The 25,374-nt window shown below is 46.8% G+C and overlaps 1 protein-coding gene across 3 annotated transcripts in view; it reads left to right on the forward strand.

Moving 5' to 3' along the window:
• The first annotated feature begins 8,072 nt into the window (after positions 1-8,072).
• The window catches only part of LOC122943575 (putative RNA-binding protein Luc7-like 2), a 98,354-nt gene continuing 81,052 nt past the window's right edge, over positions 8,073-25,374 (forward strand). For 2 of the 3 annotated variants that reach the window (XM_044301424.1, XM_044301426.1), the window contains exon 1: positions 8,073-8,305. In XM_044301424.1, the coding sequence (XP_044157359.1) occupies positions 8,245-8,305 (61 nt within the window). In that variant the 5' untranslated portion in view covers positions 8,073-8,244. Of the gene's footprint in view, positions 8,306-19,604; positions 19,676-25,374 lie in introns of all 3 variants that reach the window. The other variant, XM_044301425.1, reaches the window with a different exon arrangement.

The following is a 25,374-nucleotide window of genomic DNA, read 5'->3' on the forward strand; positions in this document are numbered from 1 at the left end:
ACCCTATAATAGTGAGGGGAGACGACCACCAGCTCCCTGCACTTAATACGGAGGGAGTCAGGGTCACCTAGAACCAAGCCAACAGGAAAACAACAAATACAGAAATAGACTTATCTGAAAACCCATCTGTAGCAACTTCTAGCAGAGAACACAATCCAGGATGTAATATAAACCGCAAGGTGAGACAGTATGAGGAGGAGATATATAGGGAGGCAATCACTGCTAATAGAAGACAGCTGGGAGAGGGAGGAGAGATGTCAAAACGAAAGCAAAACAAAAGAAGATCATGCAGGAGGTACTGAAGAACATCTATCAGAACTTCTCAAAGATCTGGTGGTGACAGGACCATGGTCTCGGCACTCACAGCACAGGGGTAGGGACAGTCGTCCTGTCCCCCAGCAACAGGGCTGTTTAGCCAAAGGAGAGACAGTCGGTCTCCCCCCACAAAAGCATGGTGGATCTAAAGGGGAGACAGTCGGTTTCCCCCTACAACAACCAGGCTTCTTCCGTGGTAGCGCTGGCACCAGGGCAAAATACCGCTGGTCTCTGCTCACTCAGCAACCCACCAAGGCAGTCTACTAGTCCCCCACACAGCTGTGGTGAGGCACATGGACATGGACAAGTTTATCCCTTGCTCAGGTGTAGTAACCATTTATTGTGGGTGGGCTATACTGCTGTTTCTGTTTTGTCTGTGGGTGGGCTGCTGGACTAACAAGGGCACTGATCGGCAGAAGGTCAGATGCCCTGTTAGTCTGTTTGGAAAAGGGGAGAAATGTGGCGAACCCAACCTCGCCACTGGGTGGTTGAGAGGCCTGGTTGCCAGCCTCTTGCCCCAGGATTATGGGCCCTCTCATCAGCCATGCTATCTTTGTTCACAAAGGACTTTCACCAACGTTTGAACCCCTGGTCTAATTCATGCCATTTTGGGATATGTTAAATGTCTATGTGTACTGTAAAGGGTGGGACATGTATATTTGAGTGGTGATGTCTGTCCTATTGTCTCCATGTGTGTATTGGTGATTTCCCTTTGTCCTGAGAGATAATTGAATTACGCCTCGGTTGTCTCCAGGACAGAAGACATTAGTATTCTCCTGCCTGTGATACAATTGCATCAACCCATTGTGTGGGGTAATTGTATCACAGACAGAGGGGAGGATTTTGTGTGGGAGTGTCTGAGTGTATTGTATGTGTTTATTGGTTGTTTTTACAAACCCTGTGGGTGGTAACCTTTTTGGAAAATGTGTAAAAGGCCTCATGCACGCAACCTTTTTTTTTTTTGCGGTCCGCAAAAATGGGTTCCGTAGCTCCGTGTCCGTTTTTCCTTCCGTGGGTCTTCCATGATTTTTGGAGGATCCACGGACATGAAGGAAAAAGTCGTTTTGGTGTCCGCCTGGCCGTGTGGACCCAAACGGATTCGTCCTGACTTACAATACAAGTCAATGGGGACGGATCCGTTTGCCGTTGACACAATATGGTGCAATTGCAAACGGATCCGTCCCCCACTGACTTTCAATGTAAAGTCAGGAGTCCCTATTATACCATCGGATCTGAGTTTTCTCCAATCCGATGGTATATTTTAACTTCAAGCGTCCCCATCACCATGGGAACGCATCTATGTTAGAATATACTGTCGGATATGAGTTAGATCGTGAAGAGATCGGGTGCTGCCAGGTGCTGCCAGGCAGCAGGGGCTAGTCATGTACACAGTTCGTAGTATATTCTAACTAGAAGCGTCCCCATCACTATGGGAACGCCTTTGTGTTAGAATAAACAGTTGGATCGGAGTTTTCACAAAGTGAAAACTCAGCTCTGAAAAAGCTTTTATGCAGACGGATCTTCGGATCCGTCTGTATGAAAGTAACCTACGGCCACGGATCACGGACGCGGATGCCAATCTTGTGTGCATCCGTGTTCTTTCACGGACCCATTGACTTGACAGGTCATATTTTTTTGACGGACAGGAAACACAGATCACGGCCGCTGATGAACAACGGTGCATTTTCTGAGTTTTCAACTGACCCATTGAAAGTCAATGGGTCCGCAGAAAATCACGGAAAACGGAACAACGGCCACGAATGCACACAACGGTCGTGTGCATGAGGCCTAAGTCAATGCTTATGTGTTCAATAAAGAATTCCTGTTTTACCCTTCATCATGTTGAGGCTGGTGTTTGGGTAACTGATCGACACTGGGGATCGCTATATACTGAAGATTTGCTATACTCCCCTGGTTATAACTACTAGCTCTTGTAAGAGCTTGTTCCAGTTACTTGTTCCTGCATCGCTCTCTGAAGGAAAAGAGGTTCACCCACTGGAGCCTGGAGCCTTGTCGTAGGTCCAGGGTGGGTAGGAGACAACGAGACCTCAACCAAGCTTCGGCGGTTCATGGGGTCTGCAGCTCTTGCGGTGTCAAGTGGAGTGCTTGGAGTCCTCAGGAAGCGGTAGGACGGAGGTGCCAGGAGATCCGTTAGAAGGTGACACAAAAGGCAGAAATACTAGAGAAAGCATTTCCAAGCACACATTTGTAAAAATTACTAGCAGACCCCAGTTTTTCACTTTCACAAAGGGTTAAAGTAGAAAATGCACCCCAGTATATGCTCCCCATTTTGCAAACACCCTATATGTGCTTGTAGCCTGTGGTATTGGCGCACAGCAGGTCTCTAGTGGCAAAGTGCAAAAAATGTTTTTTGCAGGCCTGAATAAACAGACATGTATTTTAGGTGCCATGTCACATTAAATACATTTCCTGAGATCCCCAGAAATGAAAAACCCCAACAAGTGACTCCATTTCGGAACGAGAACCCTCATACGAACATTTTAAGTGGTGGAAAAGGTACTTTTCAGCAAACAGGTGACTCACAGAAGGCAGAAATACTAGAGAAAGCATTTCAAAGCACACATTTGTAAAAATGAAAAATTACTAGCAGACCCCAATTTTTTACTTTCACAAGGGGTAAAAGGAGAAAATGTTCCCCATTTTCTCCCCTTTTTGCAAACACCCCATATGTGCTTGTAGCCTGTTGTATTGGCACACAGCAGGTCTCTTCAGTCAAAGTGCAAAAAATGGTTATTGCAGGCCTGAATAAACAGACATGTATTTTAGGTGCCATATTGCATTAAATAAACTTACTGAGGTCCCCAGAAATGAAAACCCCCAGCAAGTGACCCCATTTCGGAAAGAGCACCCCTGTACGAACATTTTAAGTGGTGGAAAGGGTACTTTTCACCAAACAGGTGTCTCACAGAAGACAGAAACACTTGTTAAAGGATAACTGTGGTATATTTTTTTGGGGAGTATTGGATTGTGGTGATTAAAGGGGTATTCTCATCTTAATGGTCACTGTTAAGGCTACTTTCACACCTGTGCTAGGTGCGGATCCGTCTGGTATCTGCACAGACGGATCCGCACCTATAAATGCAAACGATGGTATCCGTTCAGTGCGGATCCGTCTGCATAACAGCTTTTTCAGATTTGAGTTTTCACGATCGTGAAAACTCAGATCCGACAGTATATTCTAACACAGAGGCATTCCCACGGTGATGGGGATGCTTCAAGTTAGAATATACTAAGAACTGTGTACATAACTGCCCCCCTGCTGCCACACCTGAGGGGTTAATTGTGTGGATCTCAGCACCCTGATCGGGTGCTGCCAGGCAGCAGGGGCCAGACCCCCCTCCTTCCCCAGTATTAAAAGCATTGGTGGCCAGTGCGGGCCCCCCCCCCCTCTCCCTCCCCAGTATTAAAAGCATTAATGGTAGTGGCCACAGGCTAACAACCCCCACCCCCCATTATTGGTGGCATCGGAGCAGCATTTCCGATCGGAGTCCCAGTTTAATCGCTTTTAATACTGGGGAGGGATGGAGGGGGGGGGGGCCGCACTGGCCACCAATGCTTTTAATACTGGGGAGGGAGGGAGGAGGGCCACACTGGCCACCAATGCTTTAAATACTGGGGAGGGAGGGAGGGGGGCCGCACTGGCCACCAATGCTTTTAATACTGGGGAGGGAGGGAGGGGGGCCGCACTGGCCACCAATGCTTTTAATACTGGGGAGGGAGGGGGTCTGGCCCCTGCTGCCTGGCAGCACCCGATCAGGGGGCTGAGATCCGCACAATTAACCTCTCAGGTGCGGCACCTGAGGGTTAATTGTGCGGATCACAGCCCCCTGTAAGAGATCGGGTGCTGCCAGGCAGCAGTTATGTACACAGTTCTTAGTATATTCCAACTTGAAGCGTCCCCATCACTATGGGAACGCCTCTGTGTTAGAATATACTGTCGGATCTGATTTTTCACGATCTAACTCAAATCCGATGGTATATTCTAACATAGAGGCGTTCCCATGGTAATACCATCGGATTGGAGAAAACTCTGATCCAATGGTATATTAATAGGGACTCCTGACTTTACATTAAAAGTCAATGTGGGACGGATCCATTTACAATTGCACCATATTGTATCAACGTCAAACGGATCCGTCTCCATTGACTTACATTATAAGTCAGAACGGATCCGTTCTGCAAGCAGCGTTTTGGTGTCCGCCTCCAGAGCGGAATAGAGGCGGAACGGAGCCAAACTGATGCATTCTGAATGGATCCATTCAGAATGCATTGGGGCTAAACTGATCCGTTTGGGGCCGCTTGTGAGAGCCTTGAAACGGATCTCACAGGCGGACCCTGAAACGCCAGTGTGAAAGTAGCCTAAATCTGTTAATGATTTGACAGTGATAATTTTTCTAAATACATTTTATTACCCAATTCCCACCCTTTTTTTTTTTAAATAAGTCCCCTCTTACCCGATGTTGTCTTTGGTCTCCCCTTGTTACGGCCACCTCTCCTGTCGAATCCCGGCAGGGCCGCGCTTGCGCAGAAGACTGAAGATTCTCTTCCGGCCACGCAATGTCCTGAACAAGCATGCGCCGTGCATGCACCATGATGACTTCTTCCTGGCCAGTATAGTACAGAGCCGCGAACATGCACGGCGGTTCCGTACTATACAGGCCAGGAATAAGCCACCATGGTGCATGCGCGGCAGCGTGCACGTTCAGGACATTGCGCGGCCCGGCCGGGAGAAAATCTTCAGTCTTCTGTGCAAGCACGCCCCAACCGGGAGAAGAATCCAGGAAGTGAACGTCGCGATCAAGGAAGGTAAGTATGAAAAGGGAAGATGAGAATACCCCTTTAATATCACCTTGGTGGCCCTATTTCAACTTTTCACTGTGTATTCAATTACCCCTTAATTCCACATATTTGTTCCCTGTACTGCCTACTTTTACCTTGGGTCATCCGCAGCAGACCGTGGACCAATTCACTTTAATGGGTCTGCGATCCACCCATTCCACAAAAAGATAGGACATGTTCTATCTTTTTGGGAACGGAAGTATGGGATGAAACCCCATAGAAGCACTCTGTAATTCTTCCGTAGGGTTCCGTTCCACACTAACTGCAGGTCTTTTTTCACAGAAAGAAAGTAAATGTGCAGATGTAAATGAGCACATTAGTTATCGGTGCTCTGCAGCACGTATGCACAGATCGTGTGTGCGTGCAAAAACTGTAGTATAAAAATTCACTACAGTGGTTAAAAAGTGAACACTGGCTAAGAATGTTACTTATATCTATATAGAAATATAGAGCTCTCTCTATATTTATATAAACCCCTAACTACAAGAAAAGCGCAAAAGATAATCCCCAGGTGCTGATCTGGCAGGTATGCACTGACCAGCACTTGGCGGTCACAGCTCGCACGCGGAAAAAGTTGTGCAGTGCTAGAAAATGGTGGGGAAAAAAAAAGAATAAAAAAAACGCACTGACCAAATGGCCTCCGTAAAAAAAAAAGGACTGGACGGAGAGGGGACTGAGGGTGGTTTAGGGATCTAGAACTGCTGCAAATGGAAAAAAAATCATGGCAGCAGTTCCAGATGTTGTTCTTCTTTACAGGAAGAGTTAAATCACAGTGGTGGTGCACCACAAGTCCCAGAACCTCTCTGTATGCAGTCACCAGCTAGAATGGCTGCATGCAGGGAAGTTCAGCCCTTTCCTGTGCAGCTGTAGCGCTGCCATTGGCTGTAGCGTTGTTCCAGCCAATAGCAGCACTGGCAGGGGACCCAAAACACTGGTGTCCCCCTCTTTCACCTCGGAAGTGACCGATGCTGACTTGTTCAGCACCAATCTCCCCTGTACAAACCCTGTTCCACCTCCCTGCAGCTTCCTGGATGAAAAATCATCCGGAATTGAGATTGGCTGGTCTGCAGAAATTGGGCAATTTCAGTGATTGATGTTGCAGGGGGGCGGAAAAACCTCCCTGTAGGCTGCCTGCCGTCCTGAGCAGCCATCGTCACTCGGTCACCAAGCAATTTCTCTCAGGGACCGGGTGAACACCGCACCGTAGCTGTACTGCGCTGGTATTTTGTACCTAGTTCGCAGCGCCATACAGCTACGGCACTGGAAGCGAACGGGTTAAGATACGATAAGGCTACTTTCACACTTGCGGCAGGACGGATCCGACAGGCTGTTCACCATGTCGGATCCGTCCTGCGGCTATTTCGCCGTGCCGCCGCTCCGTCCCAGCACGGCGAAAGGCCGCCGGACTAAAATTACTGCATGTCAGGCTTTTTAGTCCGGCGGCTTTCGCCGTGCACCGCCAGAGCTCCGCCCCCGTCGCCATTATAGTCAATGGAAACGGAGCAGCGGTCCGGCGAAATAGCCGCAGGACGGATCCGACACGGTGAACAGCTTGTTGGATCTGTCCTGCCGCAAGTGTGAAAGTAGCTTAGGCCGTGTGTACATGCTAATAACCAAGTATGCATTTTGTAAGAAAAAAAAACATAGTCTTAGCAATTAACCCATTAGTAGAATATAGAAAGCTCATAGAATACTAACCAATCAATAGATGGATTCAGTTCTGATCAATCAGAAGTTATTGTTGGAATATTTGTAAACCAATCATGTCAATACTTTAAGGGGTTACACCCTTGGAATGGGTATAAATAAAGGGCCAAGGACACTCCCTTTTCCTCCGTAGGCGTCGTTCCCCTGAACACGTGGTATCGATCCTCACGTGACTGACCCTTGGTCTGCCACAGTCCTGGTCGCCTTAGAGGCTGACGCTTTTTCCTATAGTGTACAACCACCAGAGCAGTGCATAGTGTGATGGGAAAAGGAACCAGCAAAGGAGGCACTATGGCTAATAACATAAAATGATACATTTATAAATGATAAATGCCACTTGCTGGAGTGAGACAACCCTTTTAAATATATGACAAAAATGCCTAACTGACAGGGAAGAAGCTGAACAGACTCCGCTGACTGTGGAGTCTGTTCAGGATCCTGTGCTGCATATAAGGCTACTTTCACACTCGCGTTTTGTGCTGATGCGTCCATCCAGAACGGATCTGTTTGTATTATCTGTAACATAGCCAAGACGGATCCATCTTGAACACCATTGAAAGTCAATTGGAGACGGATCCATTTTCTATTGTGCCAGAGAAAAAGGATCCGTCCCCATTGACTCACATTGTGTGCCAGGACGGATCCTTTGGCTCAGTTTCGTCAAGCGGACAGCAAAACCCTGCAAGCAGCGATTTGGTGTCCGTCTTCAAAGCGGAATGGAGACTGATCTGAGGCAAACTGATCCGTTTTGGACCGCTTGTGAGAGCCCATGACAGATCTCACAAATGGAAACCAAAACGCGAGTGTGAAAGTAGCCTAAGTATTTTTTGTCCGGTCTTTATTGCAGATTCTGTCAAAGAGGCTCCAACGAACACGTGAGCATGTGTGGGCCTACGTATTATGGATTTGTATTACTGTAACTTTCCTACTCCTCCTCAGGTAAAAATACTACTCAAAAATGGTAGGAGGAGTATTTTTCACTCTTCTCGACCTCTGCATATGACTATTACTTCAGGACAATGGAAGGAAGGAGCCCTAGCTGTAACACGTCAAACACGAAGCACCGAGCGAACGGCCGGACAGGGAACCGTCCAAACCCCCTCTGACCAATCAGCCGTCACACACGAGAACCAGGACGCCGGTGCAGCCAATCAGAGCAGACAGCGCATTCGCGGTCACCAAGAGCTCGATATCGCGATACTTTCCGCCGTCCGGGAGCTCCGTCCTGCTGACAGCAGCGGCCGCTGGACAGCCGCCTCCAGCCTTTCTCCGGAGATTAGGAGGGCACAGAGTGTAATTAACGGCCGAAGAGGGGATAGAGAGCGGTTTCTCCAGCCCTGAGCCTTTCTGTACCTCCTCAAAATGTCGGCGCAGGCCCAAATGCGCGCCATGCTTGACCAGCTCATGGGGACCTCTAGGGACGGTAAGCGATTCCTCTGTAGCTTTTTCATGGTATTGACATCTGGTGCAGCGGGCGGGTGTGATTGACAGTGTGCTTCTACACCTCCCAGACCTTCTTGCTGAACCTCTAAAAGCCATAGACATTTCTCAGGTGTTTCGTCTGCAGTAAGGAAGGCGGGAAAGATTCCAGCTGCCGTGTAAACCTGTGACCGTCCAGCGGTGGGGGCGCTGTTCTGCTGGCTTCAGTGTATTTGTGTCCATTGGGCGCTTGGTGCCTCCACCTCACCAGGATTTGTCGGGTCCCTTTCTCTGCTGATTTTGGGCCCCTATAGAAGACTCATTTTGAGCATTCATTTAGCCTGTGAGGTACTCGTACAGATACCAGGGCCGAAAGTTTAGATACTAAAAGGTAAGGATTCTGGGGCAGCCGCTAACCAGTAGTACTCCATATGTCATCCGCGTCCTTTCATTGTTCAGGGATCACCGTGGTGAAACTACGACGCTTGCTGTTCTTGGGACTACTGTACAAGTGAATGTGGCATGCTGGGAGTTGTAGTTTCACCACAGTCGGCTCGCCGGAGGTTGCTGAGCCCTCTTGTTGCCAATCCCCATTCGGATCCACAGCATTCATAATACACATCTGCGATAGAAATCTATTAGCCTCAGAGTTCTGCTGCAAGAACATGGCCTCTTAGGCCGACCATACACAATACCTGCTGGCAGAGCCTTGGATCCACCAGTTGCTCTGTCCTGAAACACACCACCACATACACGTGCTTACTCAGCCGAGTGACTGTGTATCCCTGACAGTGAGAGAGGAGAAAGCCATGCTTATTAATCCGAGAACAAAATGATTGGACGTGATGAAATCCAACAGCCTGATTTTTCTTTTCCCCTGATATCTGCCTCCAGGAGGCCCCTTCCATACACATTGGGACAGTCAATACTGCCAAGATCGGTTCGATCAACGAAGGAGTGACACTTGGTGCCTCCTCTGCCTACCTAACCATTTAGATGCTGTGGTCACTATTGCCCACTGCACCTCAGGGGTGAAACGGCCGGGATCAGAGCGAACCCCACTCCTGGTCATTGCAGTGGGAGCTCGGCTGCTTGGTAAGAGCAAGGAGTGGGATGAAATGAAAAATAAATCTTGAGAGATGTTGGATGTACATTCAGATGCCATAATTTGGGTGCATTTTAGCATCTATATTACAGCCACAAATCCCAGCCCAACTGCCATTTGGCTCATTAGACAGGGATTTAGCCGTAACATAAAATGTGCGGCGTGCGGTCTGACAGTTGACTAGTAATCTGTGACTATCTGATCCAATCCTTCAACCTTCGTCAAATAATTAGATTGTTGTGTGAAGGGCACTTTACACAGGCCGAGAATCCACCAGGTAATTGTTAACCAGTACACGTGGCAATGCTTGTTGTCGCTTATCTGGCGGTGTAAAGGTTCCGCCGATTAACGAGCATAAATGCGGCAGTCTCCTTCACTGATGAGCAGGAACGCTTCCTTCCGAACAATCGCTGCTAAATTGTCCAGTCTAAAGGGATCTTTATTAGAGAGTAAGTTGAAGCCGGTGGTTACCATTACACCTAGCTGCGCTAGGGTTGGACGATATCAAAAATATTCAGACGATAACGATATTAAAAAATTTATCGCGATAACGATATATATCGCGATAAATACCCGTTTAAAAGAAAAAAGCCACAAGCAGGCGTTACACTGTATGGGGGGCCACACAAGGAGGCGTTACACTGTATGGGGGGCCACACAAGGAGGCGTTACACTGTATGGGGGGCCACACAAGGAGGCGTTACACTGTATGGGGGGCCACACAAGGAGGCGTTACACTGTATGGGGGGCCACACAAGGAGGCGTTACACTGTATGGGGGGCCACACAAGGAGGCGTTACACTGTATGGGGGGCCACACAAGGAGGCGTTACACTGTATGGGGGGCCACACAAGGAGGCGTTACACTGTATGGGGGGCCACACAAGGAGGCGTTACACTGTATGGGGGGCCACACAAGGAGGCGTTACACTGTATGGGGGGCCACACAAGGAGGCGTTACACTGTATGGGGGGCCACACAAGGAGGCGTTTCACTGTATGGGGGGCCACACAAGGAGGCGTTTCACTGTATGGGGGGGCCACACAAGGAGGCGTTACACTGTATGGGGGGGCCACACAAGGAGGCGTTACACTGTATGGGGGGGCCACACGGAGGCGTTACACTGTATGGGGGGCCACACGGAGGCGTTACACTGTATGGGGGGCCACACGGAGGCGTTACACTGTATGGGGGGCCACACGGAGGCGTTACACTGTATGGGGGGCCACACGGAGGCGTTACACTGTATGGGGGGCCACACGGAGGCGTTACACTGTATGGGGGGCCACACGGAGGCGTTACACTGTATGGGGGGCCACACGGAGGCGTTACACTGTATGGGGGGCCACACGGAGGCGTTACACTGTATGGGGGGGCCACAAGGAGGCGTTACACTGTATGGGGGGGCCACAAGGAGGCGTTACACTGTATGGGGGGGGCCACAAGGAGGCGTTGCACTGTATGGGGGGGGGCCACAAGGAGCGTTATAATAAGGTCTTATGGGAGCGAGGAGGAGGGAGAGCCGGGGCGGCCGCTGCGGGAAGTAGTAAGTTTATAACTTTGTCATCAGACAGCAGGAAAAGTCTCTCCAGAGACAGTACTCACAAGGCGCCCGACACTGGTGGGTGACGACGGTGATTATGTCAGATGGTGGGTGGAGACTTGACTAAGGGAGGCGGAGCAAGAAGGAGGCAGGCCAGGAGCGAGAGGAAGAGCAAGGTGCAGGGGCGGGCGGTAAGTGATCAGTCAGTTCCTGAAGGCGAGTTGTTAGAAGCGGACGCACGTTTAGAAGAGGTCAGCGCACAATGTGCGCTGACCTCTTTGATGACGTCACAAAATACCGCGGTATTTAGGAAACGGCGATATCGCCATATCGCCGTTTTTTTAATACCGCGGTATATCGTGATACCGGTATATTGCCCAACCCTAAGCTGCGCTCTGCCAGGCCAGGCACGATGGCATTTTCACAGCTTGGCCCTATCAGAATGGAGCGTGTGTGGCACGTTGCTAAGGGGACGGGGGCAAATCTATGAGGAGCGGTGTCTAACACCGAGGCTGTTTTGAAAACCGCCATCTTAGAACTAAATTGATATTTTCACATCGGAAGAGTTCACCATATGACACACACCTGATTGAGAATTTGATGAGGACTCTAAATCTTAAATGTAATATACCTTTATTCATGCGTTATTTATAATTTTCTCTTTGCTACAGAGACAGAGGAGAGGGCAGTACCCAAGTGATTGCAGCACCCTAACAGACCACCCATCCGCCATGGCACAACTGGCAAATTGCTCGCCAAAAATCACCAAACAGGTTCTGTCTTGGAGCTGCCAAATGTGGGTCCCGTTACAATTGTTGTGACACCCGTTTTGACAATTTAACATAGTGATCGGGATCATCCTTATTGAGATGATGCAGTAACTGGAGCTTTACAGGTGCCATTTGGAGTAGCCAGTACCTGCCCAATCATGGTTGGACTTGCCCTGCTCTCCTGTAACAGATGGAGGGTGCTATGATGTGGGCTCTCGTGGAAGGATGTCAGGACAGCCATTGTTGCCTAGTCTGGGGCAGTTTTGTTACCTACTCTTTTTGGCAGCTCCAACACAGAATCTGTTTGGGGAAATCTGGCAAATTTTGCCAACTGTGCCATGGCAGATGGGTGGTCTGTTAGGCCTCTGTCACACGGGCGTCACGTATTTGTGCCGGATAAGATGCAGGTGCGTCACGGGAAAAATGCACACTTTTTCCGCACTAGAGCAAAACATTTTAATGCGTTTTGCACACGCGTGAGAAAAATCTGCATGTTTGGTACCCAAACCCGGACTTCTTCACAGAAGTTCGGGTTTGGGTTAGGTGTTGAGTAGATTTTATTATTTTTCCCTTATAACATGGTTATAAGGGAAAATAATAGCATTCTAAATACACAATGCTTAGTAAAATAGGGATAGAGGGGTTAAAAAAATTATAATTTAACTTTCCTTAATCCACTTGTTTGCGCAGCCCCACTTCTCTTCTGTCGTCATCTTTAAAGAAAAGGACTTGTGGTGATGGATCATGTGATGAGCACAATGACGTCACTACAGGTCCTTTTCCTCAAAGAAGACAGAAGAGAAGCCGGGCTGCGCGAACAAGTGGATGAGGTGAGTTCACTTCACGTGCGAGCGGGCGCCATGTTTAGGGACCGGACCTACGCTGTACATATATACGGCGGAGGTCCTTAAGGGGTTAAAATCCGCTGCAGTGACTCGGGTTCTGCGTTCCCCGGAGATCAACACTATCTCTTCCATCTCCTCTCATGTTAATCACATATGTTGCATGCACCCATCTCATTTGAAAGTATGAATTTTGTTCCAAGATGGCAGTGTTCAAAATGACCGCCATGTCGAACATCGTTTCTCACTGATTTGCCGCTTCACCATTAGCAACATGCCACACAGAGAATGGCGTTCCCAACCACTGTTTTGTATTTATTCAGGTGTCCATACTTTTGGACCACCCTGTATTGTTGTTGTCCTTATTGCCTCCTTTACTGGCTTGATTCATCTTTCCAGCACAGCGGTGGCCATGCTTGCACTCTATAGGAAAATGCATCGGCCTCTCTGCTGGCTGGAACCGTGGAAGTGTGCACTGGCTAAAGCTTTTTCCTATAGTTTATAAGCATGACCATTGCTGCTAGATTGCACGGTGGCCGTAACCACTGGATACAAGCAGTGTATAATGTGATGGGGGAAAAACAAATCAAGCCAGGAAAGGTTAGGAAACAATATGGAAAATAACAATACTAGCAAGTGGCTTGTATCAACTTTGTCTATATGATGAATGCCATTTGCTGAAGTGAGACAACCCTTTAAAACTGAGTTAAAATGCACTTACAGGAGTTCTTCAGAAATAATGACTTTTTATCTAGTGCCCACAGCCTGCCCTGTAAACACAGGATTCCTACCTGCTCACCATGGCTCCGATCTTGTGTAATCTCGCTCTCTCCAAAAAGACATCCATGTTTTCCATTCCATCCACCATGACAGCCACAAGTGAGAGATGACCCTTCACCTCTGTAGGGGCAGGGATATACAGAGAGTTCAAATTGCCCCCACCCCTCCTCCCTCAGTTTTTTTTTCCTGCCCCTACGGGGTAAGCATGCAGAGAGAGAGAGAGAGAGAGAGAGAGTCCTTCCTATCGGGAGGTGAAGACTTCAGATTTTTTTATTTTCAGATCTCCTGCTACCTTCCCGCGGCAGGAGCTAAGGCTAGGCAGCGGGAGCAACATGGATGCTCGCTCTGGCTTAAGCTGGGACCTGCGCTCCATCCATGTCTTGGTCTTCCTTCCACTACTATTAAGGTATCAGAGGTCTGCTTCCTAAGGCCATGGGACGCTCGCTCCAGTTCGTGCTGGGGCATGAGTTTCATCCAGATTGCTATCCTGGGTACGCTTTCATCCAGATTGCTATCCAGGGTACGCTTGTTGAGACCTGGGTCACGTGGGACGCACGCAATTCTTGTGACCTGCACCTCCGGCTTCACATACCAGAAGCAGAGGGAGGCGGAGCTATAGCGCACCATGCAAGATGCACAAGGATGACTTCAGACGCCAGTATTTCATAGCAGGGCGCTCTAGCAAGCTGGAAACTGCCGCTCCTGCACCCTGTTCAGAGGGCTCTGTATTTTTCTTTTACCCAATGTATGATACTTGGTTGCTTTTCTCTGTTCCTTAGGGAGCAAGAGAGTCTCTAGAGCAAGACCTCTAAAGTGAGCTACTTGTGCCAAGAGACTGCCTGATAACTGCAAAAAGAAATTATGTAAAGTCTACATTTCGGACATTGTAAAAGAAGAGCAGCCATCTATCTTTTCTGATAGGCAATCTTTTATTCAAGAAGAGATCAGATCTTCCATGGCGTCGCTGAGAGCACAGCTAGTCCCACTCCAAATCCCCAAAAAAAAACAGAATGTCCGTTCAATCCTCCTCTGAGTCAGAGGACAATGACGAGGATGCCTCTTCCTCCAGACGAGTCTTTGAAGAGGATCTCTTGTCTGAGGGAGAAATTGTGGAGGATGATAAAAAAATACTTCTCCTCAGATGACATGGAAGAGTTAATCAAAGCCATACGATCCACTATGGGTATAGAAGATACTCCCAAACCACGTACAGTACAGGATGAGATGTTTGGGGGGTCTAAAAGCGAAAAAATCTAAAATATTCCCCGTCAATGAAAATAAGGGCATGATTATGGATGAATGGATTGAGACAGAAAAAAGGCTAGGAGTATCAAGAGAATTCAGGAATAGATTAAGATTTGATGCGACAGAATGTAAAATATTTGATGAAATTCCCAAGATCAATATCCAGGTGGCTAAGGTAGTAAAAAAAAGACTGCGCTACCGTTCCTCGCAGCTTAGCGATCTGATGGAACGTAAAGCAGACTCCCTCCTAAGGGAAGCTGCAATGTTTGGCATCAACACCAACATTGCAGCTACATCTGTAGCCAGAGCTATGTATTTCTGGTTATCAAAATTAGAGGAACCTCTGAAAAATAAGACCCCCAGGGAAAATATTATACATTCTGTCCCACTCTTAAAATTGCCAACTGCTTTTTTGGCTAACTCATCGGTCAGTGTTTTTTTTTCTGCCAAAGATGCAGCTTTATCCAATGCTGCCAGAAGAGCATTATGGATGAAAGCTTGGTCGGGGGATAAGGCCTCCAAGGCCAAGTTATGTTCTATCGCCTTTTCAGGCGAATTTGTATTTGGGCCAATATTAGACAAAATATTGGAAAAAGCTGCCGACAAGAAGAAGGGGTTTCCGGAAGAGAGAGAAACTAAAAAGAAACCCTTTCACCTGTTCTCTTTCCAATGTATATCCTATAGAGGGCAGGGTAAGACAGGTTGTTGGAGCTATAGCAAGGGAGGCAAAGGTAGGGGATTTATCCTCAATCCCCAGAATAAGCAGAACAAACAATGACGCCAAAGTAGAAGGAAGGTTGAAGGATTTTCTAGAGCAATGGAATCGGATCACATCAAATCCCTGGGCTTTACAGATCCTAGCACAGGGTTACAAGATAGAATTTTCTTCAGACCCTCCAGAAAGATTCACAATTACTACCCACAACATAGGAGTTTAAAGAGAAGATCTGGCAGGGGGTTCAGGACCTGATCAGATCAAGAGTTATAATAAAAGTGCCACATACCGAAATAGGAAGGGGATTTTATTCACGGGTCTTCCTAGTCAAGAAACCACCAGACAATTCGTACCGCACAATAATAAATCTAAAACCCCTAAACAGGTTTATTGTGTACAGGAAGTTCAAAATGGAGTTGGTTGCCTCTACCATTCCTCTGATTCCGGAAGGCGTGTTTTTTTTTTTTTTTTTTTTTTTTGCGTCAATAGATTTAAAAGATGCCTACTACCACATACTAATCTATCAAGCTTCCCATAAGTACCTAAAATTTACGGTAAAAGATCCCAAGGGTTACCTCCACTGCTTTCAGTATGCGGCACAAGATCCAACCCTCTAGCAGAGGTAGAAAAAAGAATACTTTCTCTGGCAGAAGAAAATGTTCTCTCCTTAACATCGATCCATCCAAAAGGGTCAAAATCTAGAAGCGGATTTTTTCAGGAAATCGCATCCAGATGGGGTGTTCCAGAGAGGCCTATTCGCATCCAGAAAAAGTACTCCGGTCCGCAGATTCTGTTCACTAGACCCCCTCCCCTGTCAATTAGCTGGTGATGGAGCCTTGTCTTGCTTTTCCACCCTTCCCATGTGATACAGAAAATTCTGAGGGAACCAACAACAATGATCCTAATATCTCCTCACTGGCTGAAAAGAAGCTGGTTCTTGGCTCTGAAAAGAATGGCACTGGAAGAACCATGGAAAATACCCTTACAGGAGGATCTCCTCGCTCAGGGACCAATAAAGCACCAAAATCCACAGATCTACAATCTAGCTGTCTGGATCCTGAGAGCGAATCTCTCAGGAGACAGGGCCTTTCAGACAGAGTAATTCATACTCTTTAAGCAAGTAGAAAAAGTCACTTCAGCCATTTATCTCAATATCTGGAAGAGATTCTGCAGTTGGCTAGAAGAACATCCGGACACCTTTTCTCCAATTAATAAAAAAACTTGATTTTTTTACAGAACGGATTAGGAATTGGCTTAAGACCCAGCACACTTAAAGTCCAGATATCAGCTCTTAGTGCTTTTACGACACAAGTCTTGCAGAACACAGGTGGATAAGGAGATTTGTCAGAGCAGCTTCCAGATTAAAACAGACCTTGAGATCTAGAATTCCTCAATGGAATCTCAACATAGTTTTAGAAGGATTAACTAGATCTTCCTTCTTTCCCTTAGCTGAAATCTCTATAAAACACCTGTCCCTCAAGACTGCCTTCTTCATGGCCATCACTTCAGCCAGTTTAAGTGAAATTTAGGCCCTCTCCTGTAGAGAACCATTAAGATTTTTGAGGACCGAAAAGTGTTAAGGCTAGATCCAGGATTCCTCCCTAAAGTCTGGTTAGATTTTCACAGAGACCAGGAAAACGTGTTACCATCAGTTACCAGCTTTCCAGAAGATAAGATAGAAATGCCTTCTCCTTGATGTAAGGAACACCATCTTACAATATTTAGAAGCTTCTAAAGGTTAAGTCCTCAATAGCTCGATGGATTAGATCTACCATAGAGTGCTTCTACTCCATTCAGAACATACCCTGTCCACAGGGTATGCAAGCTCACTCTACCAGGGCTACGGCCTCTTCTTGGGCAGAAAAAGCTGGTGTTTCATAAGATTTAACCTGCAAAGCAGCTACCTGGTCTACTCTCGGCACATTTGTAAAACATTATCGCCTTAAGCTTTTGGCCAAAAAGTTCTGCAGGCGGTTTCACACCCTAGTTAAAGGGGTTCTGCAGTTTGTTTAAACTGATGATCTATCCATCTGCATCTGACCGGCCGGGGTGGTCCCAGGTGTCAGATGCTGATGATCATCAGTTTAAGCAAACTGCAGAACCCCTTTTAAGTATTTGTTAGTTGTCACTTGTGGCCGTCATGGTGGATGGAATGGAAAACCGCAATTGGACTTACCAGTAATTCTGTTTCCTTTAATCCACCATGACGGCCCATATATATCCCTTCAAAATATACACCTTTTTGTAGATGTGTTTGTATTGGATATGATTCAAGGGGACATACACTATTGCTCACCTTCCTTAATAATTTGTAAAAACACTGAGAGGGAGGAGGGGTGGGGGCAATTTGAACTCTCCGTGTATTTCTGCCCCTACAGAGGTCAAGGGTCATCTCTCACTTGTGGCAGTCAAGGTGGATTCAAGGAAACTGAATTGCCGGTAAGTCTAATTGCGTTTTTTTTCTTAAAGCGAACCTTTCACCTCAATTTCACTTAAACTAGCAACAGTACCTTTTATAGATCATCTTCAGTGTGTTCTTATACATCCTTGTGCCGCTTTCATGCGCTGTATATGCCTGAAAAAATTGTCTAATCATTTCCTGCTCCAACAGTCACGCTAGAAGTCAAGGGGGTAGCCCTTCCCTCACTTCAGGCTGTACCTCCCCTGCCCTAACCCCGCCTCTATGCACTGTAATTGACACCCGGCTCAGTTGCCGGGACTGCGCTTGTACAGGCTGCGCATGCGGCGGCGTCCTCATTCGCCGTGCGATCCCGTCTATCGCGCAGACTCAAGCGCGATCCTGTAATTCAGTGACAGGATCGCGCTTGAGTCCGCGCGGCGAATAAGGAGGACGCCGCATGCGCAGCCTGTACAAGCGCAGTCCCGGCGACTGAGCCGGGTGTCAATTACAGTGCATAGAGGCAGGGTTAGGGCAGGAGAGTTACAGCCTGAAGTGAGGGAAGGGCTACCCCCTTGACTTCTAGCGTGACTGTTGGAGCAGGAAATGATTAGACAATTTTTTTCAGGCATATACAGCGCATGAAAGCGGCACAAGGATGTATAAGAACACACTGAAGATGATCTATAAGGTACTGTTGCTAGTTTATTAAGTGAAATTGAGGTAAAAGGTTCGCTTTAACGTCTTGATGATGGTTTTGTGCTTTAGGGTTGTATGTTTATGGCACTTTCGAAGAAGTTGTTTGGCTGTAGGTTACCTGGGTATTTCTGACAACCCGACCTCCTCAATAGGAGGTGTAGAAATTTGTCACGATTTCTGCCATACAATTTTTTTTAAAGCGAGCCAAAATTAGTTCTGTGTATGCAATAGAGGAAGGATCAGGACTACTGGTCATGCTACTGAACCTTGACCACCCCTGATTTAATACACTACCTCCCTTCTAAGTGGGTCTCCTATGGTTGCTACAGTGAACGCAAATATGAATGCAGGAAACCGTAAAAAAATAGTCCTCCAAAATGTGACCCATGCTGTTAACAATACCAGATCCCAGAGACGTAGAACAGATGTACGTACATTGATCATACATGCATCTTATGTCCATGCGCAAACCTTCTCCTGTAGGTAATGGGCCTGGATCAGGAAACTGAAGTCTGAGGAGCATATGTCCCTTGTGTATTCTTCACTAATTAAATTCCCTTTAAAGAGTATTTGCTGGAGGAGTGGAGTAGACTGAACATGGCGGTTGCATTAGAAGTCATGGATTTTTTTTTATTTGTTTATTTTTTCTTTTTCCTTTTCTTTTCTTTCTTTTTCTTCCCTGCCTTCCTTTTTATGTCTGTGGCTAAGCAGAATGTCCTGAACCTTTTGGAGATGGTTCACACTGTCAATCAATGCATGACTTGTGGAAATAACCAGGTATGTGGTTTCACGTATATTTCTACAAGAAAGGTGTTTGTTTTTTTTTTTTTTTTTTTTTTTTTTTTTTTTATAGCCAAACAGTGTTTTGTAATTGTTCAGTAAATGTAACCTTTTTTGGTTACTGAACAGTTGATCTGTGAGCTGTTCGATGCTTTAAAGCCAAGCACGTGGATTGTTATTACACAGCTAAACAATAAAACTGATATGGTCAATACCACAAGTGTATTTAGTGTTTTAATCCACGTAGGAAATGTTTTTAAAATATGTGAAACCTCATGCCTGGCAATTGGTTTGGGAGGGAATAACTATAGATTGTTTTTCATTAAGTCTGGATCAAGATGTTCTTTGCTACTGTGTTAAAATGCTGGCAGACGCAATGTATTTTATACAAACTGAACAATCTGGCCCCCTTGTTTTATTTATAAAGGTTCAATGTATCTATGCCTGCCTACTTCAATCCGCAAGGGAGTATCAGAAAGGCCCCGCATTCGCCGAGCCGTGAGTTATAACAAACTTTTCAGATGTGTTAATGAATGTGGAGAGAAACGCAGTTGTGTAACAGAAACCATGAGATCTTGCAGCTGCTGACCCCAACAGTGAACCTATATCACCCAACTATGAACCAGGACAGAAGACCTCTGCTGTAGACAGACCTCAGCTAGCATGGCTGTTACATTGCCTTTTGGTATTCTGAAAATATCTTTCATACCAATGTGCAGAACTCTACAACGTGTAGTATCATTTGGTTGTATGGGTTTGGATTTAGGGAGGATGAGTTGATAATAGCAGAGTGTGTCCTTAGCAGTTGGCAATGTGTGTTTTATACCGCAATGATGGTGACCACCCAGAAAACATCCCTAAGCCATGACATAGGGCATGGCAGTATCTTGGCTATTTTTATAGGTATTCTCTTCCTGTCACGAAGGTACATGAGCTGTGTGTAGTCACTCATGGTGATAAAATACGTGGTTAATCCCAGTACTTTTCCTTTAAAAATATCTAAAAAAAAACAATACATGCTAAGCAGAGTATCCCATCTGCACTACTGCATAAAACATTGAAAAGACTTGCATATTGCATCTATTTGGGTTGAAGCCTTCTAAAGATTTGACCCTATGCTGGAACAACACTGACCATGTCTGTAGCGCTCCAGTGTGGTTAATTTATCTTGTATGAATTTATTACAATAGCAGGTTGAACATTTTAAAATCAGTAATTCAATTTGGCCATCATACTTGTATCCCAGGGTTGGATGCTTCCTAGTTTAGGCCAATAGTGGCCTTGCCCTCAGTCCATATCCTTCCTGCATCTCACAGGAAAGGACATAAATATCTGATCGGTGGGGGTTCTGTATGAATGCACATAAATTCTCTATGGGATTGCTGGTAATGCTGGAGTACAGGACTTTGCTGTCCCTGGTAGTCCTATAGAGAAAGAATGGAGCCGCAGCAGACATGTGACCTGCATATACCTTCATAATGGGGCACAGGACCACAGTCCTCGTAATTAGGTTCCCAGTGATTGGACCCCCACTGATCAGATACTTATGCCCTATCCTGTGAATAAGGGATACGTTTTTAACTTTGTACAACCCGTTTAATGACCATCATTAGGAGAGGCAACATGACAGTTGGAGGCTGGTGTTATGTTGTGCAGGTACTGTTCCTCTTGATTTGAATTTGATGGCCCAAACTGGGGTGGGATTGAGTGGTTAGTCTAGAAGTGTGCAGACGTAATCTTACCACTGCACACTTGTCAAGAGAGTTGTAAGGCCTCTTTCACACGGGCGTCGTCGCGTGTGAGGGTCAGACAAGATGCGGGTGCGTTACGGGAAAATGCCCATTTTTTTTTTTTTTCTTTTCCCCACGCGAGTGCAAAGAGTTTTAATGCATTTAACACGCGTGTGAGAAAAATCGGCATGTTTGGTACCCGAACTTCTTCGCAGAAGTTCGGATTTGGGATCGGTGTTGTGTAGATTTAATTATTTCCCCTTATAACCTAGTTTATAAGAGAAAATAATAGCATTCTTAATACAGATTGCTTAGTAAAATGTCCATTGAGGGGTTAAAAATAATAAACAAATTTAACTCGCCCCATCCACTTGATCACGTGGCGGATCTCCTCTTCTTTCTACTTTCTTCAGGACCTGCCTAAAGGACCTGTGATGAGCGCAGTGACGTCACCATGGGTCCTTTTCATCAAAAAGAAAGACGACATGCCAGGCTGAGCGTTCAAGTGGAGTTTAATAGTTTTTTATTTTTTAACCCCTCCATCACTATTTTACTTAGCATTCTTAAGAATGCTATTATGTTATAAGGGAAATAATAATGATCGGTTCCCCATCCTGATCGTCTCCTAGCAACCATGCGTGAAAATCGCACTGCATCCGCACTTGATTGCGGATGCTTGTGATTTTCACGCAGCCCCATTCACTTCAATGGGCCTGCGTTGCATGAAAAACGCTGAATATAGAGCTTGCTGCGATTTTTTTTTTTTTCATGCAACGCACAAGTGATGCGTGAAAATCACCTCTCACCTGCACAGCCCCATTGAAGTGAAGGGGTCCGGATTCAGTGCGGGTGCAATGCGTTCACCTCATGCATTGCACCCGCACAGAATTCTCGCCCGTGTGAAAGGGGCATAAAAGAAGCAGCAGCTCAGCCCTTGTAAGGCTACTTTCACATCTCCAGTTTAAATTTTGATGCTGACGGAATGTCCGCCGGACCCATTAAGTGTAATGTAATCCGGCGGAGATCCATACTAGGGCTGCAGTAAACGAATATTTTTGTAATCGAGTATTCTATCGATTATATTTCTCGATTCATCGAGTAATCTAATAAGAAAAAGCTACTTAAAATAATGTACGTAATTGGGTATGTATAAAGTTATTGGTTTAGAGAGGGGTTAATGAAGGCACCTCCAAGGTGCTTCCATTAACCCCTCCAAACCAATAACTTTATACATGCCCCTTGGGTTTGGAGGGGTTAATGGAAGCACCTTGGCATTAGGCATGTATAAAGTTATTGGTTTGAAGAGGTTAATGAAAGCACCTTGGAGGTGCCTTCATTAACCCCTCTCTAAACCAATAACTTTATACATACCAAGGTGGTGCCTGCAGCCTCCATCAACCACTCTCTCTCCATCTCCCTGCCCCCAGCCTCTGATCTGCCTCCCCCCCTCCCCCAGCCTCTGATCTGCCTCCCCCCTTCCCCCAGCCTCTCATCTGCCCCCCCTTCCCCCAGCCTCTCATCTGCCCCCCCCTCCCCCAGCCTCTGATCTGCCTCCCCCGATCTGCCTCCCCCCAGCCTCTGATCTGCCCCCCCCTCCCCCCAGCCTCTGATCTGCCTTCCCCCCCTCCCCCCAGCCTCTGATCTGCCTCCCCCCCCCTCCCCCCAGCCTCTGATCTGCCTTCCCCCCCTCCCCCCAGCCTCTGATCTGCCTCCCCCCCCCCCCCCCTCCCTCCAGCCTCTGATCTGCCTTCCCCCCCCCCCCCATCCGATCGGTTACCATGGCAGCCAGGAGTCACGCTACTGAAGCCCTGGCTGCCATGGTATGTTAGTGAGCAGAGAGCAGCGCATTATACTCACGTGCGCTGTGGCCGCCGGTCGCTCCTTCTTCTCATAGGTCTGTGCGGTGCATTGCTAATGCTGTAAGCATTAGCAATCCGCCGCACAGACAGAAGAAGGAGCGACCGGCGGCCACAGCGCACGTGAGTAAAATGCGCTGCTCTCTGCTCACTAACATACCATGGCAGCCAGGACTTCAGTAGCGTGACTCCTGGCTGCCATTGTAACCGATCGGAGCCCCAGCATTACACTGCTGGGGCTCCGATCGGAACTGCAAACTGCCACCAATGATGGGGGGGGGGGGGGACCCTGTGGGATATGGCCGGCAGATTCATTGGTAGTGCAGTGGCCACAGTCCCTCCCCTCCTCCTCCTACTCTGTCCTCATTGGTGTTCAGCGGCAGCCGCGCACAGTGGGGAGGGAGGGACTCCCTCCTGCTCCTCCCTCCTCTGTGCCGGCCGGCTCAGTCCTGCCTCTCTGACCTCCGGAGGACACGGAAGCGGTGAGTGAGGCGCTTAATTTCACTCCCGCTCCGTGATCACGTGGTGTAAACGATTACTCGATGCAGGGAAACTGCATCGATTAATTTTTTGACTCGATTTAATCGAGTTATTCGAATAATCGTTTCAGCCCTAATCCATACATGTTCTGGCAGGCATCGGGGGACCGACCGGACACAACCCGCTGCTTGCTGCGGGTTGTATTAGGAAATAGTTTTGGTGTGCAGTCCACTTTTATAGCAGCAAGATAGCAGATATGTAGATAGAACTGTATCTCCATGCTAAAAGGGGCTTGACAGCACCGTTTAAAGTTTATAGCAATGCACACATTCACATAAGCTGAAGGGTGATGGGCAATCGCATGCTTGACAGCCATAGTACATAGTGACTTTACCATAGAAATGGCTTACTGCCCAGCTTGTCAGACGAGGACCCCAGCCTCTAAAGCATAGCTGAGAAGACCTCTTCTGAAGGGGACATAGAACTATATTGTCAGCTGCCAGAGAGGGACCGAGACAAAGGCTAGCCATACATGTTATACTTCTGTGGGCCGAACCTGCCAAAAACTTCTGGTTTGACAGACACATCAATGTGTGTGCGGAGCTTCTGATTCTCACCTGACATGATACACTCTCTGCAACGGTATGTTGGGCGGCTGCTATCAGAACTGTCTGGCAGCGGCTTTCTCTGCTCTGCCCATAGCATACTTAGACATACCCGTTCAGCTCGGCAGAACATGTGTATAGCGGAGACAGGAGAGGGCTGTCGGCCAGCAGCTTTTAAATGTGTATGGCCAGTTTAACTAGGTCCAGCGCCTGCCTCCAGCAACAAAGTTGGACAAATAACAACAAAAATAGCTGAAAAACGTATTATTTTAATATTCTAAAACACAGAATTGCATTAAAGTAATTATTAACATTTTAGAACGTTGGCATGAAAATTATTCAAGACCATTTCTAGTGATGAATAATTTTCTAGCAAAGCAAATTATATATGTTTATAAGTTCTAAGTTTGTCAAGGGGGTAAAAATCTCATCACTTTTGGTTGCCTTCTACTGAGATCTATGGAAACCTTAATAAATTGGAAAGTATTTGCCCTCCACAGACTTGCCCAAGATATTCTAGCTGATGTCTCTTCTGTCCTGTACAACTTCCTGCAGGGGTTTTCTGGTACTTTAATATTGATGGGCTAGTCTCAGGATAGGCCATCAATATTAGATCATCAGGGGTCTGACACCCTACCCCCTGCTGATCAGCTGCCAGAAGTCAGCAACACCAGCCGTGTCACGGCACAGCCGCTCCCATTCACCTTAGCGGAAGGAGTGCTACTATAACCAGTTCCGTCTACTGTAGACAGAGGTCCGGGACGTCAGACCCCCAACCATCACTGGATCAGCCATCATTATTGTTAAAGTACTGGAAAAAACCCTTTAACGTAATGCTATTGTTACCATAATGTATCTGCTCTGTCCAATTTAAATGTAAGAACTACATGGCACATTAATAAACCTTTGTGACAAACTGTTTTAACCTCCGAACGCTTCTGCTCTGCTAATAAGAGGTTTTCTTTTTAATGAATAGGTGGCCATGCATTCACAATTCATTGTCCATTAAAGTGAACTTGCATTTCTTATAAATTGGTATTAGAAATTACATATCTTCCATTGCTTTCCATGGTGAGTGCTTGCAAATCTGTTGCAAATCCACCCTTCACTGGACAGCCAAGACCAAAAATGCCCCTTTTCTTGGATTAGAGGGCTCCTCGACAGCCAGGTCCTCATCTGTGTCATTGATACGCTGTAAAACACGTTTGGCACTCTTGTAAATATACTTTCTTAGGCTACTTTCACACTATCGTTAAATTTTTCCGGTATTGAGTTTTGTCATAGGGCCTCAATACCGGAAAAAACTCTTCAGTTTTGTCCCAATGTATTCTGAATGGAAAGCATTCCGTTCAGGATGTCCTAAGTTCAGTCCCTTTTGCAGTATTTTGGTTTCCGGCCAAAATTCCGGAACACTTGCCAGATTGCTGGATCCGGCATTAATTTCCATTGAAATGTATTAAAGGATAACTGTCACACTTAGACCCTAATTTCAATTTTCATATATGTAGTTACTAATAACATGATAT

The sequence above is a fragment of the Bufo gargarizans genome, chromosome 7 (assembly GCF_014858855.1).
Source record: "Bufo gargarizans isolate SCDJY-AF-19 chromosome 7, ASM1485885v1, whole genome shotgun sequence".
NCBI classification, from domain to species: Eukaryota; Metazoa; Chordata; class Amphibia; order Anura; family Bufonidae; genus Bufo; species Bufo gargarizans.